The sequence below is a fragment of the Balaenoptera physalus genome (assembly GCF_965194825.1).
Source record: "Balaenoptera physalus genome assembly, chromosome: 12".
In the NCBI taxonomy this organism is placed as follows: Eukaryota; Metazoa; Chordata; class Mammalia; order Artiodactyla; family Balaenopteridae; genus Balaenoptera; species Balaenoptera physalus.
In genome coordinates this window covers 86992405-87010616 of record NC_138897.1, presented here as the reverse complement: position 1 = coordinate 87010616, position 18212 = coordinate 86992405, and the positions used below count along the sequence as shown (strand labels likewise).

At 43.7% G+C, this 18212-nt stretch overlaps 1 protein-coding gene and 1 long non-coding RNA gene across 2 annotated transcripts in view; one reads left to right on the top strand and one right to left on the bottom strand.

The window, feature by feature from the left end:
• The window catches only part of TMEM233 (transmembrane protein 233), a 41518-nt gene extending 29860 nt beyond the window's left edge, over positions 1-11658 (bottom strand). Inside the window, exon 1 of the mRNA XM_082416906.1 lies at positions 11441-11658. Within this exon, the coding sequence (XP_082273032.1) occupies positions 11441-11626 (186 nt within the window). The 5' untranslated portion in view covers positions 11627-11658. The remainder of the gene's footprint in view (positions 1-11440) is intronic.
• LOC309639554 overlaps positions 4617-18212 on the top strand; it is a 192412-nt gene continuing 178816 nt past the window's right edge. The window contains exon 1 of the long non-coding RNA XR_014251734.1: positions 4617-4661. This is a non-coding gene — a long non-coding RNA (uncharacterized lncRNA). The remainder of the gene's footprint in view (positions 4662-18212) is intronic.

The following is an 18212-nucleotide window of genomic DNA, read 5'->3' as shown; positions in this document are numbered from 1 at the left end:
ATTAAGCTGCATTGGGTCTTCGTTGCTGCACACGGGCTTTCTCTAGTTGCAGTGAGCGGGGGCTACTCTTCATTGCGGTGCGCAGGCTTCTCATTGCGGTGGCTTCTCTTGTTGTGGAGCACGGGCTCTAGGCGTGCAGGCTTCAGTAGTTGTGGCACGTGGGCTCAGTAGTTGTGGCTCGCAGGCTCAGTAGTTGTGGCTCGTGGGCTCTAGAGCACAGGCTCAGTAGTTGTGGCGCACGGGCTTAGTTGCTCCGCGGCATGTGGAATCTTCCTGAACCAGGGCTCGAACCCGTGTCCCCTGCATTGGCAGGCGTACTCTTAACCACTGCACCACCAGGGAAGTCTGGAGGTAGGTGATATTGTTTCCAATTTGCAGATGAGGAAACTGAGGCTCAGAGGTTAATTAGCTTCATCAATGTCACATGACAGCAAGCAGGGAGCCAGGATTCAAACCCTGGTGGACCTGATAATAGAATTTGTGCCCTTAACCTTTACAGTTATAACACTGTCCGTATTCCTGCCACTTAGAGAGAATCATTGTAGACATTTTGGAATGCTTTCCAGCCTTTTCCCCCCATGCATGTTCATGTGTGTGTGTGTGTGTGTGTGCATACAGGTGTGTGGATACTTTTAATGGACAGAATGTGTAAGAATGTGTGATCTTATTGCGTATACAACTTTATATTGTCTTTTTTCCCCTACTTGATCTTTTACTTTAAACATTCCCCTGCATCATAAAAATTCCTCAAAAGCATGATTCTAACAGTTATAAAATATTCTATGTTCTAAATGGATGTATTATAATTTACTTAGTCAATCTCTTCTGTTGGAATCAATCTTATCTCCATCTTTAATTTTTCACATTTAAACCACAACAATGACAAACATTAATTAAGCAGTTCCTCTGAGCCAGGCACCATGATTCATGTTTATTAACTCACTTCATAATTCATTTCATAACTAATGCTGGGATGAACATCTAATACGTAACGTTATGCCTCTTCATTTAGTTAATTTTTAAAAAAATTTTAATCTCTTGCTGAAGCTTTCTTTGTATAGATCTTGCTTGTTTCCTAGGTTTATTTCTGGTATTTAAATTTTTTATTTGCTATTGCGACTTTGCCAGTATTTTGATCTATTGAGTTGCCAATACTGAAATCCTAATTTTAGAACATGTTCCCTTTTCTTCAAAACACCTATTCTCTCTTTCAAAACCATGCTCATCTTTATCATCCCTTTATCTCTAGTAGATATTTGGCTAATAGGAAGTAAATAAGGTTTTCTCTCTTTCTGTCTCTGTGTGTGTGTGTCTCTCTCTCTGCCTCTGTTTCTCTCTCACACACACACACTCACTCACACACCTGTGCAAACTTACGTCAATGTCTGAACATAGCCGGAGATACTTCTGTCCAGGTGTAAGAACTCTCTTTATATAGATCAATATTGTCTCAGATCCTAAACTCCCAGATAGCAGGTTCCATCAAAATAGCTTGATGGATGTAGGTACTTAGTAAATATTTTTAGTAATAATGTCTGAGTTTTCAGAGGACTCTGGGGTTTCTTGTTTAGATTTTGCTTGCTCCTAAGTTTCTTTGCCTAAAGGTAGTGCTGGGAATTCAGAGACTGAGCTTTTAGATCATAAGGCACATTTCCTTGTCATCACCATTCATCTATTCCTGCTAATCTGTCTCCTTCTTGGGCTTCTGGGCTGTTTCTCTCTATAAATATCTTCAAGGACAAGTGAGAGTTGTCCTTTTGCCTGTCTATCACTAAAGTAAAAAAACTAGAGAGAAATTCTGCCAGGCTTGATGGAGAGTATTACATGAATGTTTCTTATACCAATGGAGCAAGTCTATTAAAAGAAAAAGCTCTCAGAACATCAAAGCTGTGTTCCTATCAAAGGGCAAGCATAGTCATCTGATTATAATGCTTCAAGAGGCCAGACTGTAAACTTCATGGGGGTGAAGACTGTCATGTTTGATTTTGTCCACTAGGGTCACCTTTCTGAGCCTTGTTTCCTCATGGATAAATGGGGAGAACCACTTTCGTCTGTGTCTCGCTGGAATTTTGTGAGGAACAAGTGAAATTGTGTCCATGTGAAAATGTTTTGAGAAGTAAATACATATGGACAAATGTAATAATAATAACAGCAATAGCACACTATCAAAATTATTCAGAACAAAGAACAAATGAAGTTATCAGAAGAGGCAGTTAAATATAGGGGGTGTCCTTTAGCTTGGGGAATAGAAAGCATGAGGTAAAGGGTAAAGGAAACAGAAAGACAAATATCTGAATTCTACCTGTAGAAAAAAAGATAATGAGGGAGGAAGAACATCAGCAAAAGTCTGGCTAGGGGACACATTAAAAATATCTGTGTTGGGCTCAGTATCAAAGAAACCAAACAACCCAGTCAAAAAATGGGCAGAAGACCTAAATAGACATTTCTCCAAAGAAGACATACAGATGGCCAACAGGCACATGAAAAGATGCTCAACGCTGCTAATTATTAGAGAAATGCAAATCAAAACTACAATGAGGTATCACCTCTCACCAGTTAGAAGGGCCATCATCAAAAAGTCTACAAACAATAAATGCTGGAGAGGGTGTGGAGAAAAGGGAACCCTCCTACACTCTTGCTGGGAATGTAAATTGGTGCAGCCATCATGGAGAACAGTATGGAGGTTCCTTAAAAAACAAAAAATAGAGCTACCATATGATCCAGCAATCCCACTCCTGGGCATATATCCAGAAAAGGTGAAAACTCTAATTCAAAAAGATCTATGCACCACAATGTTCATAGCAGCACTATTTACAACAGCCAAGACATGGAAACAACCTAAATGTCCATCGACAGATGAATGGATAAAAAAGATGTGTGTGTGTGTGTGTGTGTGTGTGTGTGTGTGTGTGTATAATAGAATATTACTAAGCCATAGAAAAGAAAAATAATGCCATTTGCAGCAACTTGGATGGACCTAGAGATTATCATACTAAGTGAAGTCAGACAGAGAAAGACAAATATCATATACCACTTATGTGTAGAATTTTTTAAAAATGATACAAATGAACTTATTCACAAAATAGAAATAGACTCACAGACATAGAAAACAAGCTTATGGTTACCAAAGGGGAAAAAGAGGGGGAAGGGAAAAATTGGGAATTTGGATTTAACAGATACACACTACTATATATAAAATAGATAAACAAGGACCTATTGTATAGCACAGGGAACTAGATTCAATATCTTGTAATAAACTATAATGGAAAAGAATCTGAAAAAGAATATACATAAAAAGCTGAATCACTTTGCTGTACACCTGAAACATTGTAAATCAACTATACTTCAATAAAAAAATAAAAGCACAAGATCTGAGCAGGAAAATAAAAAACTGTGTTGGAAGAAAGGTAGAGAGGTGGGTCTTTAGGCAAGAATGTTAGGGATGAAACACCCTGCGTTATTACTCTAATATCAACAATGGATCAACTCATTAAAAGAGAACCAATGCATCATTAAGAACAGTATTTCCCAAAGTGTGTTCTGTGGCATATTAGCCTGAGGATCAAAAGATGCTAGGCAACATGCTTAGTACATGTCCCAAGCTACACTGTACCATCCAAGAGCCACAGGAAACAGTGGCTGGCCAAAGGCTTCACAAGACCTCCAAGGAAAGGAAACAGTTCACTTTTGCTTAACTTAGCATTTGACTTCTCAATTTTCCCCCGTATTCCCTACCGCTTCTTTTGGATAAAACTTGTTTATATCAGGCAGAACCAGTTGTTTGAGAAGCATGGTTTTGGAAAATCTGGTTTAATTCCTGAACTTGCAGAACCGGAGATTTCAGATATATTCAGGCTCCTGCTCTGAAGGCATCATACTTCTGGATGAACAGCTTTGGACTGAAGAGTGTTAGTTGAGAACAGAAATCAATTTCCAAAGGTGGACCCACTGGCCTGCAGTGTGTGGGGTGCTGGTGAGCTCCAGATGAGCTAGGAAAGCCATCCTTGGGAACCAAGCCTTGGCTAACTTCTCAGCAACGCCTGGCATTAGCCTGGGTTTCCTGGATATTTTCCAAAAAAGTTTTGGCAGAAACGCAGAACAGAGAGGGGAAGGGAGTGTAATCCTCAGAGATAAAGGCAGGAACAAATTTCGGCCTCTGGAGCCATTCATTCATTCATCAAACATACATTACTTACCAACCATGTGCTCAACATCGTGCTAAGTTCCTGGGGCTAACAGTGCAGCCGCAAGGGGCTCACATACACACACTGGTGCAGAGGAGGAAAGGTACTCTGAGAGAAATCTGTTCAGAGTGTAGTGGGTACAACCTAGGGTGAGGGCAACAGGGCAATCAAGAAGGGCTTCACGAAGGAGGTGACTTTCCAGCTGAGCTTTGAAAGAGTGAAATCTGCGTTTTAACAAGAGCTTCAAGTGGCTAAATTTTGAGGAGCACTGTTCTAGGATATGAGTCCTCCTACCTGGCCTTCTACTGAGGACTAGTTGAAGGTGTCCTTCAAAGTCATCGTTAAAATTCATTATAAGTCATGGATAAAGAAGGTGTGGTTCTACCATATATACAATGGAATATTACTCAGCCATTAAAAAGAATGAAATAATGCCATTTGCAGCAATATGGGTGGACCTAGAGACTGTCATGCTGAGTGAAGCAAGTCAGAGAAAGAGAAATATTGTACGATGTCTCTTATATGCAGAATCTAAAATGAAATGGTACAAATAAACCTATTTACAAAACAGACTCACAGACTTAGAGAACGATTTATGAGAACAGGCTTATGGTTTCCAGAGGGGAAGGATGGGGGGAAGGGATAGTCAGGGAGTTCGGGATTGACATGTACATACTGCTGTATTTAAAATGGGTAACCAACAAGGACCTACTGTATAGCACAGGGAACTCTGCTCAATGTTATGTGGCAGCCTGGATGGGAGGGGAGTTTGGGGGAGAATGGATACAGGCATATGTATGGCTGAGTTCCTTTGCCTTGCACCTGAAACTATCACAACATTGTTAACTGGCTATACTCCATTATAAAATAAAAAGTTAAAAAAAATTCATTACAAGTCAGACATAGTTTGCTTATTAATTAATGACAAACTGCACCTCAACCATGGCCTGTTTTGCCAACTCATTTAATAGCTGCTGTTCTGTTATCTGGGCAATGTTTAACAACTTTGGGAGGGACTTTCTTTTTTCCTTAACAACAACAAAAAAAAACTTATGTAAACTTTCAAACATATTAAAAAATTAACAGAATAATATAACAAAACTCCATGTTCCCATAACCCAGCTTCAACAACCATCCATTAGTGGCCAATCTTGTTTTATCTATGTCGCCCATATTATAACAAAGCCATTATAAAATTTTATCAGTAAATTAAAATGTCATTTAAAATGTTTTCTTTTACAGGAACACACAGATTAACATTTTGTACCTCTAATAATCTAGGACTTATTAGATTGAAAGGACCTATTGAAAGGATCCCAACAGCAGTTTAAACTCTATATTCCCAAATACAAAAGGTCAGTGGCCACCCTCTGCCACACAGTGGGGAAACTTATGAGAGTAGCCACCCAGGCAAGGGGCTGCTTGGGTGATGTGCATATCTAAAATTTATGGGTATTGGGGCTTCCCTGGTGGCGCAGTGGTTAAGAATCCGCCTGCCAATGCAGGGGACACAGGTTCGAGCTCTGGTCCCGGAAGATCCCACATGCCGCGGAGCAACTAAGCCTGTGCGCCACAACTACTGAAGCCCACGCGCCTACAGCCTGTGCTCTGCAACAAGAGAATCCACCGCAGTGAGACACCTGCACACCGCAATGAAGAGTAGCCCCTGCTCGCTGCAACTAGAGAAAGCCCGCGCACAGCAACGAAGACCCAACGCAGCCAAAATTAAATAAATAAAATAAATAAATTTATTAAGAAATAAAATCTATGGGTATTTATAATAGAGCTTTCCAACAAAGCTGACATAATTCAGGCAAGGTCTTTGTCATCTGAAACCATCTTAACACTCTTCACAGCTTCAAGCACAGGAATTCATAAGAAATAAGTCATAGGTGTCCATAATATTAATAACCTATTTCTCAGCTGACAATGATGTGGAAAGAGCCACAGAAGGGAGAGAGAAATCACACTGAGAGACCCAATGAGCTACAATATTTACAGCTTCAACTTGTAAGCAATGTAAGCCTCCTGGGTCAGCTACCTGGACCAAGATCTGTTATTTCCAAGTTCTGCCTTGGTCACTGAAAACAAAAACAACAACACAAAACAAACAAAAAACCACCAAACCCCCCAAAAAAACATACACAAAAAACAACTCCCTTCTAAACCTAGTGAAGTCCAGTTGAAACACAGCTTTGATGGATGAGCCCTGGTAGAGCCTGGGTCAGATAGAAAGAATGCCCAGTTTGGTTTGTCTTTCATCCTGTGGATATTTACTTTCTTTTTGACCACAGACCTTGTCTTCTAGAGCAGGTGTGGTCAGGCTCTGGGCAGGACCGTGGCTTACTGTGCCAGCCCATGTCCAGATAATGGATTTTGACAATGGCTTCAGATCAATCATCCATTACCAACTGCATCTTCTGCTGGTTTATGAGACCTGTTGCCTTGTTTTGAGGATTTCTCTTTGCCTTTTTTTTTCTGTGCTGGAGCCATTTTCCGGACCCTGTGTCTTTCTCTTTCCTGATTTACTTCCTTGTATTCAGGGAGCACATCCTCCCATAGCTTTCTGAGAAAAGGTATATGTCAGATTTTTTTTGAGATCCTGAATGTCTGAAATTAATATTTACCTTTAGACCACAGCAGTTATTTATTCCAGTGACACAATTACTGGTCACTGTTTTTATTTTTTATCAAATTTTGCTAGTCTCAATAAAAATAGGAAAACTGCTACTGGAAAAGGTAATGGCTTGTATCCCTGAAATATATGCATCATCATCTTTATTGAGTTCATCTTCATCATCATCAATACTTATGAGTTCTAGCTGTGTTTTAGGTAATGCCATGAAACCATTTAACTTTTATCGCTTAATCTCCACAACAGCCCCTGAGTTGGTACTGTCACAACCCTTATTTTACAGGGTTGAAAAATCAAGCCTCAGAAACATTGAGACAGCTGCATGAGATCACAAATGTAGCAAAAAAACACAAAAGGATTTGAACCTCACTGGCTGGTATCTAGACAAATTCTGTTGGTGTGAGGGAGAAGTTCTGTTGAAAGAAGGCTTATAATTCACCTAATTAAAACTCACTGGCTATTTTGCATCCACACTTAGAGTGACCGAATTGGTTCACCTACGCAAAAGACTGCATCATAACATCATAAAAAACGGAGGCTCGGCATGGACTCACTTCCAGTCTCTTGAGCCAGGTAGCAAATTCCAGCTACAAAACCAATAGGCTAAATTTGCCAACACTCCTGCAACTTGCCTGGAACCTTTTTTCTTCCAGAGGGCAGAGACCTTGCTGATCTTATTTACCACTTGATAGAGGTAAAGGAGTATACCAATGCCTGGAATAGAGCCTGGCATATAATAGGTGCTCAATAAATATTTGTAGGCTGAACAAGCATTCTTTCTCCAGGGTAAAAGCCATGTGGATAGTCTCCAGCATTCTTTCGGATGGAATAAACAGAGATAGCCGGGGATGGGTGGGAGCACAACGAATGAGGCCTGAAAACCACCCTGGCCTTCACTTTCCAAGCCACGTGCTGCATCTATATGGAGGAAGGGTGCCATTTTCAAATTCACATGTGCAATATGGGCTAGCAATGTCCCAGTCTGGGGGAAATTCTTGAGATATGTGTCCCTGAAATTGAGTACAGTTAAGTGCACTGCAACAAACAGACTTTCAGTACTTGGGGGAAGCAAAGACTTTCACGTCCCTGCCTCTGACGATGCTTGACCCACCAGTGTTTCAATACAACAAACCATACTGTACTGATTCTCATCGGTGGTGCACTGCCTCACAACCAGGACTCTATCAGCTCTGCACGGGATGGTTAAAAGATCACAGATGCCCACAGCTTGAAGAATACTCTTCTCAAATGTATATTTTTCAAAGTAGTTTTATAATCCCCTAGCACCTACTTCAACTCTGTGATTTTATAGAAGGCTTCTCAGGCTTGGTTTAATAAATAAAGATACTGATTGTTTTGAGATTGCTGGCTCTTTTTACAGTTCCGGGAACTAGTTATATTGAGCCTTGTCAATATTTACACCAGTTTGCATCATCTCCCCGTGTTTCTTGATTGGGGTGCTATTGATGTTTGGGGTAGGTCAGTTCTTCATTCGGGCGACAGTCTCCAGCACTGTAGGATATTAATACTCTTAGCCCCTCCCCAAATGCCAGTAGTGCCCCAAATCACTGAGATACACAAATACTCCCCAAGTGCTTCCATGCGGAATAGCACCACTATTTAGTGCCTCAATTTATCACAAATTACAGATGAGTAAGATCTGAAAACAGCCAGGATTGAACATCACAAGACTCCCGACGGAAAGAACACACCCGGCATTTGGTGGGCCACCTTCCTCTTACACACCCTTCCACTTCCTCTTCATCCTTTGGACTTTGGAGTCTTTATTATGAAACCTGTCAAATCAGGATCTGCACTGTTTCAAAGGGAAAAAGCTTCCAGTACCTTAGAGGGAGTTCAATGAGGAGGGTGTAGGAAGCTCTTTTTAGAATTTGGATTTCATTAATTTGATGTTCTGTTTGTTTTCATACATGGTATATGATGTTTCCAGATTCCAAATCTATCCATCTGTCTGACAATTATTGCCCGTACCTAGCACAAAGCTGGTGGCTTGACACGCTTTTATTCTGTTTTATCCTTACAACAGTTTTGCCTCCACTTAAAACACCTTTTACATTCTCATTTTCTAGGTGAAGAAACCAAGGCTTTGAAAGGGTATGGAACTTGGCCATAGTCAACTTTCTGACTCCAGTGTCTACTTTCTGACAACAGAATGGTCTCTTGCTGTAAATCTAGTGAAAAAGTCTTGGTGGAGGGAATGGGGATGAGGGGACCAGAAAAAGGTTTCTATTCGAAACATACAAGTCTTATCCCCCAGGACACACCAAGTAGCATCGTTAGTGCCCAACCTGTCAACACCCGCTGGAGTTTTAGCTCATCTCAGATGAATGTGGGGTGCAGGGAGCCTTTGCAGGCAGTTTTCTTGTTGGCACTGGGAAAGGGGTAAATCGGCTGTCGATTCATTAATAAACCAGGACAGAGTGTGGACACCAATACCAGCCAGAGACTCTGCTGCTGTCTGGAGAATTTGGCTGCTGCATCCTCCCCCTGCTTTGCTGCCAAAAAAACCCAAAAAACAAAAAGAACCCAAGACTGGATATCTTGGGAGAGGAAGGGAGGAAACTGGCTGGTTGGTCCAAAGGAACCTGACACGGTGGTTCCGGGGCTCCAGTACGGGACAGAGCAGCAGGAGTAAAAGAGACATTGTGACCCATTAACACCATTCATTCATTCAGGCATTCATTCAGGCATTCATTTTGTAATATTTATTGGGCATCTACCACCTGTCAAGATTCTCTTCTAGGTAAAGGTACAGCAACAAAAAACAAGCAACAAGCAAATATCCCGGCCCTCACAGAGCTTATATTCAAACGAGGGGACACACACAGTAAGCATGGTAGTAAGTGAAATAATATATCAGACGCAGACGAGTGCTTTGGGCAAAAACTATCGGGGAAGGGAGACTAGAGCTTGTGGGGGGTTTGATTTTAAACAGCGATCAGAGAAGCCCTCAGCAAGTGACAAGTGAGTAAAGATCTGATACCACCATCATGCTGGGCACTGTGCCAAGCGGGTCACACTTTATCTCATTAATACAACAACCCTAAGACATATGGCTTTGATTATTCTCATTTTACAGACAAAGAGACTGACGTTACGAGAGATGCATACAGCTAGCTAGTACGTGGTGGAACTGGGATTTGAACCCAGGCAGTCAGAACTTCAGTGGCTGAACGCTTAAATGTTGGTGCAGATAGCCTACAAACGGGGTCTGAGAGAGGGCAAAGCTGTGCGTGCAAATGAGGTCTTCGTATGTACCCACGAAGCGAATACGGAACCACCCAGGGGCAAGTGAGGGCGGGCTTGAAGGGGGGAGGGGGCGGCGGCTCTTTAACTTTACTGAGCTGAATCCGGACTCTCCCGGGTCTGCGGCTGGAAAGTTCGGTCCTGGAGAGTTCGGTCCGGCGAGGTGGGTGGGCGGGGGAGGGAGCTCACTGCAAGGGTTGTCCCGGGACAGTGCCCGGCCAGCTGCTCCAGTCAATAAGGTTAGGACCTCGCGGGCGCTCCTTGCCCGCCCGGTGGGGTTCGCACGCAGCTCCTACCAGGGCGGAAGAGGGCGGCGGAGGCGAGCTTCGGAAGGGGGGCTGGATCGCTCAGGGAGAGGCACGCAGCTCGGGAGGCCGGCGCAGAGGGCGCGCGGAGCTGCACGGGGCGCGCGAGCCCCCAGTGGGTTCCCGGGAGCTCCCAGGGCGTAAGACCCAGCGGTGGAGGGGCGCCTGGGAGCCCTTGGGGGACACCAGGAGAGGCGGGGATAGGGCCCCGCGCAGGAAATGAGAGCGGGACTACGACATGCTGGGGCAGAAGGTGTAAAAGGGGAGCTCGCACGCTGCTGCTGAGAGGGGCACAGGGGTAGCCCAAGAAAGGCCTGGAGGGCGGGCTCACTGGAAAGCGGGGTCAAAGGGTGCCGACGAGGGCCAAGGAGAGGGAACTGGCGTAGGAAGCAGTGCGAAGGAACTGGTGCCGCGGACAGGGCGTGCTGCAGTGTGGGACCAGGGGTCTAGAGGACATCGGGGATCGCCTGGGTACCCTCAGAGAGTGGCGGCGGCGGCGGCGCTCCGGGCGCAGCAAAGAAAGGACTCCGTGCTAGAAGACAGAGACAGTGCCGCGCGCTGGAGAGGCCGAGCACCGGCGAGGCAAAGAGCGGCGCAGAGCCTGCGCGCTCAGGGCACGGGCTGTGCTGTTGCCTGCCAAGGTGGCGCGCTTTGAGGCTCCAGAAAAACGGGTTGAGAAGAATCGGATGAGCGCCCAGGAATGTCGGAGGAGGCCGGGAGAGAAGCGGGAAAGTCCAAAGAAGAACTTCCCCGGGACGGAGAGAATGCACCACGGGCGCTGCTGGAAGTAGTGGAAAGCGGGCCTGGGGGAGGCTTGGTCCGGGCTCTGAGAGCCACAAGGAGCGCAGTGGCGGCGCTGATGGCTGGGGGGAGAGTGCGGAGAGCCCCAGAAAGGTGAGCAGGGGCTGCGGAGGACAGAACACCCCCGGTGCGCGGGGCCGTGAGGAAGGGAGCGGCCGAGGGCGGAGAGGGCGAAGAGTCCCCAGGAGGGGCTCTACACGGCCCAGGTCTCCCCTCTCCCTGGCTGCTCCGGGCCCCCGTTCACTCACCATGATGGAGAAGACTAAAGCCACGATGTTGATGGGGTACGCGGGGCAAAAACACGAGACGATGGAGAGCCACAGGTAGTTCTTGGGCATGGGCACGTCCTCCTCGGTCTTGTCATCCTCAGTGTTGGCCTCGGGACTGCTGTCCAAAGCCCTCTTGAAGTCCGAGCTGGGAGCGTACTGAGACATGGGCGAGGCGCACGGTGCAGGGAGGCGGAGGGGCGCACAGTCGGCGCGGTCTGGGGCTCTGGCCGCAGGCTCCTGGCGAGTCGCTGAAAAGCAGCGGCGCGGGGCTCCAGGGAGGCGTAACCTCACCCCTCCTGCGCCCTTCACTTGCACCCGCCTGACCTCAGGGACCCAGGCCAAGAGCCTCCGCACGAGAGGGAGGGAGGGAGCGAGGGCGTGGGGGAGGAGACAGGGAGCCAGCCAGCCTGAGAAACAGGGGGAAGGCACTCCTTGACGACACACCCAGGGGCCAACAGGCAGACACCCAGACTCACACCTAAGAGTCCGGAGTAAAAGGAGGCTCAGGGAAGGGAAAGCAAAGACTCTCCGTTGTAGACTGGCTGACCTACAGGCTGAAGATGGCCAGCTCATCTTTTTAAGCAGCTGAATTTGAATACATTCAGCGTCACAGCAGGTGACACAGCTCTATGCAGTTGGCCATCCAACCCTACCGTGGTGCCCAAAGACTTATTACTTCCTCTTGACTTTAACGATTTACTTCCCCTGACCCATGCTCCTCCTTCTAAGACTTTGAACATTGAGCCCCACTGATTTCTTTTCCTCAACAGGTGGGCAGGGAACAAGGTGCTCAGTTTTGGGCCTAACCCTTCACACACTGCACAGGGGGCCTCTGGAGACTGGTGTGGAGTGGAGACAGGCAGTGGGCACCACCCGGTCAGGGCCTGCCCCGGTGCCCTCCACTCTCTCCCAAGTGTGGAAACAAGGAGTCCTTCTCCGCTCCACTTTCCCACCTATAGGAAAGAGAGAAGCAGGTAGATCTAACTAGTGTAGACAACCCCGGTGGTTACTGGGATGGAAAGGAGAGAGAGGGATCCACTTTGGGAACCGGGGTGAGGATAGCAATTGTACCAGTATCTGAGCAATTTATGAAAGATGGTATGGACCAGAACTGGGGCTCCGAACCCAGATAGAGCTGGGAAATCATCACATCTGAGTTGAATGACCTCAGGAAAATTCCCTCACCTGACTGAGCTCCGAGTTTTTCATCCAAAAAAGGTGGAATAATGAGAGACCCTGCCTTATAGGGATGTTGTAAAGACTATGAGATTGCATGTCAAGCCACGTGATTCTAAGGGCTCAATAAATGTTAGCTATTATTAGGACGATATTTTCCCCAAATATAGTCATTATACAGTATCTCAAACCCAACATCCATTGTTGCGAATATTTCATGAAAACTCCAGATAGTCTGAGCTGGCAGGGTCACAAAGAAATGCAAATAATCTTAGCGTGTACAGTCTCAAAAACAGTTGCTCACACCATCATATGGAGAAATGAGATGAGAAAGTATTACTCATCTGCTTGGCTTTCTCAGAACATGAATTGATTATCTGGGATGCTCTCACTCATTTCATGGGCCATAGTGATTTGAATATCTCCCTCCCTCACTGGACTGCAAACTCCCTGAGACAGGGAACTGTCCTGCTCATCTTTGTGTCAGCCCTTGGTACAGTATCTGGTATTGTGCTTAGCATAGCTTGCTGCGTGAACATATAAAGATGAAACATCACTTATATGTGGAATCTAAAAAAAGATACAAATGAACTTATTTACAAAACAGAAATAGACTCACAGATACAGAAAACAAACTTATGGTTCCCAAAGGGGATAGCAGGGGTGGGGTGGGGAGAGAGAGATAAATTAGGAATTAGGGATTAACATATACACACTACTATATATAAAATAGATAAATAACAAGGACCTACTGTATAGCACAGGGAACTATATTCGATATCATGTAATAACCTATAATGGATACTGAAAAGGGATATCTATCTACCTACATATCTATCTGAATCACTTTGCTGTACACCTGAAACAACACTGTAAATTAGCTGTACTTCAATTTTTAAAAATGATTAAAAAAATGATGGAACAGTACAACAGTACCTTTCCCACCATGCCTTCTCCCCCATTTTGGTTGGTTAATCAAGTGGGAATAAGCCAAAGAATTAGATTCATCTACTGAGTTCTCAACCAAGCCTTTGCCTTGGCTGTTCACTCTGCCTGGAATGGTGTTCCCCAAGACTGTCACATGGCTGCTCCTGTTTATTCCTCAGCTGTCAACTGAAATGTCACTTCCTCAGAGAGACAGAGAGCTCTTTAGATTTATCTAGTGTAGGTCCCCATAATTATTATACATTTTACCAGCTTTTTTGGGGGGGTGACATGTATCACTATTGTAATTTATTTGTTTACTTGTTTGCTGTCTGTTCTTTCTTGAGACTATAAGCTCTGTAACCTGTTCAGGGCAGTATCTCCAGCACTTAGAATTGTCCTGGTACATACTAGGAATGCAAGCAATAGTTCTCGAATGAATGGATCAGAATTACCTGGGAGAACTGAAAAATGATTTCCGGATCTTGACCAAGATCTACTTGAATTAGAATTTCCCAGGGTGGCACCCCAGAAATCTGTATTTTGAATGCCTGAGAAGTCCATATTTTTAGAACACTCCCCAGTGATTTTGATGGAACGGAACATTTTCCCAAATCCCAATACTGTCTCTAGTTCGCAGGATGTAGGTCTGGATCTTTAGTTTTTAGGTTGCCTCTGGTGCCTCAAACTCAGCATGTCAAAGGTGAAAGTGTCCTCCCCAAGAACCTGCTTCTCAAGGCTTGGTTCTTAGCTAATGGGTCCCGCCCATTTCTCTAACCTCTCCAGCCAATCCTCTCCCCTCACTATGCCCAGTTTCATAGGCCTTTTTTTTTTTTTCCTTTTCTTTTCTCAAGAAGTACACCTAGCCTTTTCCTATCCCAAGGTCTTGGACCTGCTATTCCTTCTTCCTGGAATGTGTCCCTCCCTCTCTTCACCTGTTGGCTCCTTCTCACCTTTCAGAACCCATCACCTCATGTATTTACCTCCTGAAAGAGTCCTTCCCTGATGATCATATCTAAAGCAGGTTTCCATAATCTTATTCTCCATCCTTTCATCCTATTTATTTCCTTCACTACATTACCACAACCAGAAATTGTCTTATTTATTTGTTTACTATTTATTGTCTGTCTCTCCCACTAGAAGGTAAACTCAAAAAAGCAGAGATTTTTGTTTGTTTGTTTTGTTCACTGTGGTGTTCCTCGTGCCCAGTTCCTGGCTCTTAGTAGGTGTTCAGTACATATTTGTTGACTCAATAAACTGTGCATGTAGTCATCCAAGTTAGGACCTTGGAGGGCATTATTATTCTCTTTCCTTCAGCTTCTACATGAACAATTCATCACACCCTACTGATTCCATCTCAAACATGACTCTTCACTCCATCCTTTTTTTCCCATCCCCATGGCCAGTGTTCTAGTTGCAGCTCCTATCAACAATGAAAAGGCTCCAATGGGGGCTGTATGAGCCGTATTTGTGATGTGAGCCTGGTGATATTAGTTGGTGTGACTAAGCCCAAGGATTGGGTACCAAATGGAATTTTGCTGTTTCAAGGTCATGAACTGCACCATCCACTCCAACCCACTTGTGTCATCCAGGGAAATACACAAAAAAGGGGTTGTTGACTCAGCATAGCCCATCTCCTCTGTCAGGAAAACAACTGTTCAACACTGGTCCAACACTCTGGAATCACAAAACATTTACTGAGTACCTACTGTGTGCACTCAATGCTTTCCCTAGATGCGTCATCTCATTTAATTCCTACAGCACCATTTGTAAGGTACGTGGAGAGGTTCCTTTTTTACAGCTAAGGAAACCTAGGATCAGATAGGTAAACTGTCTTGTGTAAGGCCTTATAGCTGAGTGGAGGTGCCAGGATTTGAACCAGGTGTAAGATACTTGTTCAGCTAGCAGGTCCAGGCAAGAGAGGTAGTTTGAAATCTCTGAAGTTTGCTGAAGTTATTATATTCTGCTCAGGGAAGATGGATTAATAGTTTGTTGACCGGTCTAAAATACAGCAGTGAAATTGCAATCACTTGAAACATTTACAATTAGATTGAAAAGAAAGTGCCCATACCAGAAAGTGCAATGTATATGGCGTTGATTCTTGAGGGATGCATTAGACCACTCAGTAGGGGTTTCTAGCTCTAATTTCCTGAGCTTCACTAATTTTCTCTTGAGAGGTCAATTTATTGTTCTTGAATGAACCCTACTGGCTGATTGCTTAATAATGCGGCAATACCTTCCCTCTTTTAAAAGGAGAGAAGAAAGTGACTTCCTAATGGCCAGTGTAAGAGAGGAAAAAAAACTCACTCTAGCTTTCTGGATCCTGATGTAGCAACTTACCCTTTTTGACCTTTGAAAAAAGTTTTACTTCCAAATGTAAAAGTAATATACCTTCATTCTAGAAAAGTTGGAAAATGAATAAAAGTGTAAATAAGACGAGATATCACCTATACCCTACCATCCAGTGTTAACCACCATGAAAATAAGGGAATATTTCCTTCTAATCCTTTTTCTACATGTTATATCACTATTAACGTTCTTTGCAGATATTTTCATAATCTGCATCATTTCCTGTCAATTAGATGGATTATTACTTATATAACCATTCCCTGATAATTAGCTATTTAGGTTATTTTTAGTGGGTTTCTGTTGTTACACAAAACATGAAAAATGCTGTGATGGATCTTTTGTATCCAGTTATCAGCATTTGTGATCGTTTCTTTATGACTCATGATTTTACAGGGTAGACGTCTGTCTTTGAAAGGCAAAGAAAACAGACTTGCTGGTTGAGAAATTATATTATAAGGTATGTACCAAAGGTAAAATTAAAATGTAGGCCAAGGAAACAATCACAGATTCAATGGACTACAGAAATGAGATGATTCAAATGAGATGAAATGAGATGGATTCAAAGAACAACTTCTCAATGCCAAATGGATCCCTAGATCTACAATATTCAATGGGGTGACGTTGAATGTATGCTTTTTGATGTCAGTTGTATCTAGGATTCCATAATAGAGGAAGGGAGGGAGAGGGAAGGAGGGAAAGAGAGAGGGAAGGAGGGAAGGGGAAGAGAGAGAGAGAGATATTGAGAACCTGCTGATCTGTGAAAATGCAAGAGAAAGGTTCCAGATCTTTAGGAATGGCAAGAAGTCAAGTACATTTGCTGCCAAATTCTGTGTTAGTCTCAACTACCAGGCTTTAGCAGTCATAAAGTAACTGCTGTGGTCTCAGGGGTTTGCTACAAAAGAACAGTGTTTTTTTGGCTAATATTATTAGAAAACCATTTACGTTTCCAATTTCCAACAATTCTGATCCTCTCACAAGGGGGAAAAAAGAGCAAAACAGGGGAGAGGGAGTGTGAGGGTGAAACAGATTCTGTCCTGTTAATTTTTTAAACCACAACACCTTTTAATGAAACCACTTGAAGATGGAGGGGCATAACACACAAACTCTCTGACTTAAAAATCTTTTTCCCATTCATCCTCCATTGTACCAGAGAAGAACTGTATCCACCCCATCATTTTATACATATATATATATATATATATATATAAATATAAAATAAGGATATACACACATACATATGTATGTGTATATATAAATAGAAAATGCTGTGTTTTGGACTATACTCTGCAACTCATGGATGAACCTGCTATAAAAAATTAATAAACAGAAACTTCAACTAAACAGAGTTGGGAGACCGGAAGGGGGAGCCCTCATGCCCTGTGGTGATAACAGTGCCCAACAGGAAGAAGAAAGATTCCTCTTTTCTCCTGGCAATGACTCAGCCAATGAGAAGCCATGGACTCTTTGTTCACTATCACCTCCCGCTGCCCCCTCCCGTCTATAAAAGCGTTCTCCTTCCCTTGCCGTGCGGGGACTTGCACGTGGCTCGCCATGTTCGCAGGAGAGGTCTCCTGACGCAGAATCATTTCCAAAGAATCTGGACTGCAAACCAGATTAGGGTCTGAAAGGCTGAAAATTGACCCGTGGAATGGCAACCTGGAGTAATGGGTGGTGGAGGTGCTAGGGGTGACAGCTGAGCAGGCTTGATCTGGTGGGTATTAGGAGGACTGAAGAGGAGTAGACAAGGATTGCACCTACATGTGGGCTAGAGAGGGAGAGCTGAGTGTCTATGTTTGGAGTGTATCATTTGGTGCACCTGAGTTAAGGAGACCAGATGTTCTGGTTTTGTCAACCTGTATCACACTTTGTCAGTTAAGTCTTCTTATTCACTCAATAATATTTATTTGAGAAGCTACCATATGTCAGGCACTATTTCGGGTGCTGGGGATATAGTGGCAAACAAGAGAGCCATGATCCCTACTCTGATGGACAAACAAATAAGATACTTACAATCTGTAAGGAAGGCAATAAAACAGGATAATGTGATAGTGACTTGGGGGAGTGGAGTATTTTTTTAATAAAATTTTTTTATTTTAAACTATTATTATATTGAGGTACAGTTGATTTACAATGTTATATAAGTTTCAGGTGTACAACATAGTGATTCAGAATATTTACAGATTATACTCCACTTAGAGTTATTATAAAATATTGGCTATATTCCTTGTTTGGTACAATATATCCTTGTAGCTTATTTATTTTATAGGTAGTAGTTTGAACCTCTTCATTCCCTACCCCTATC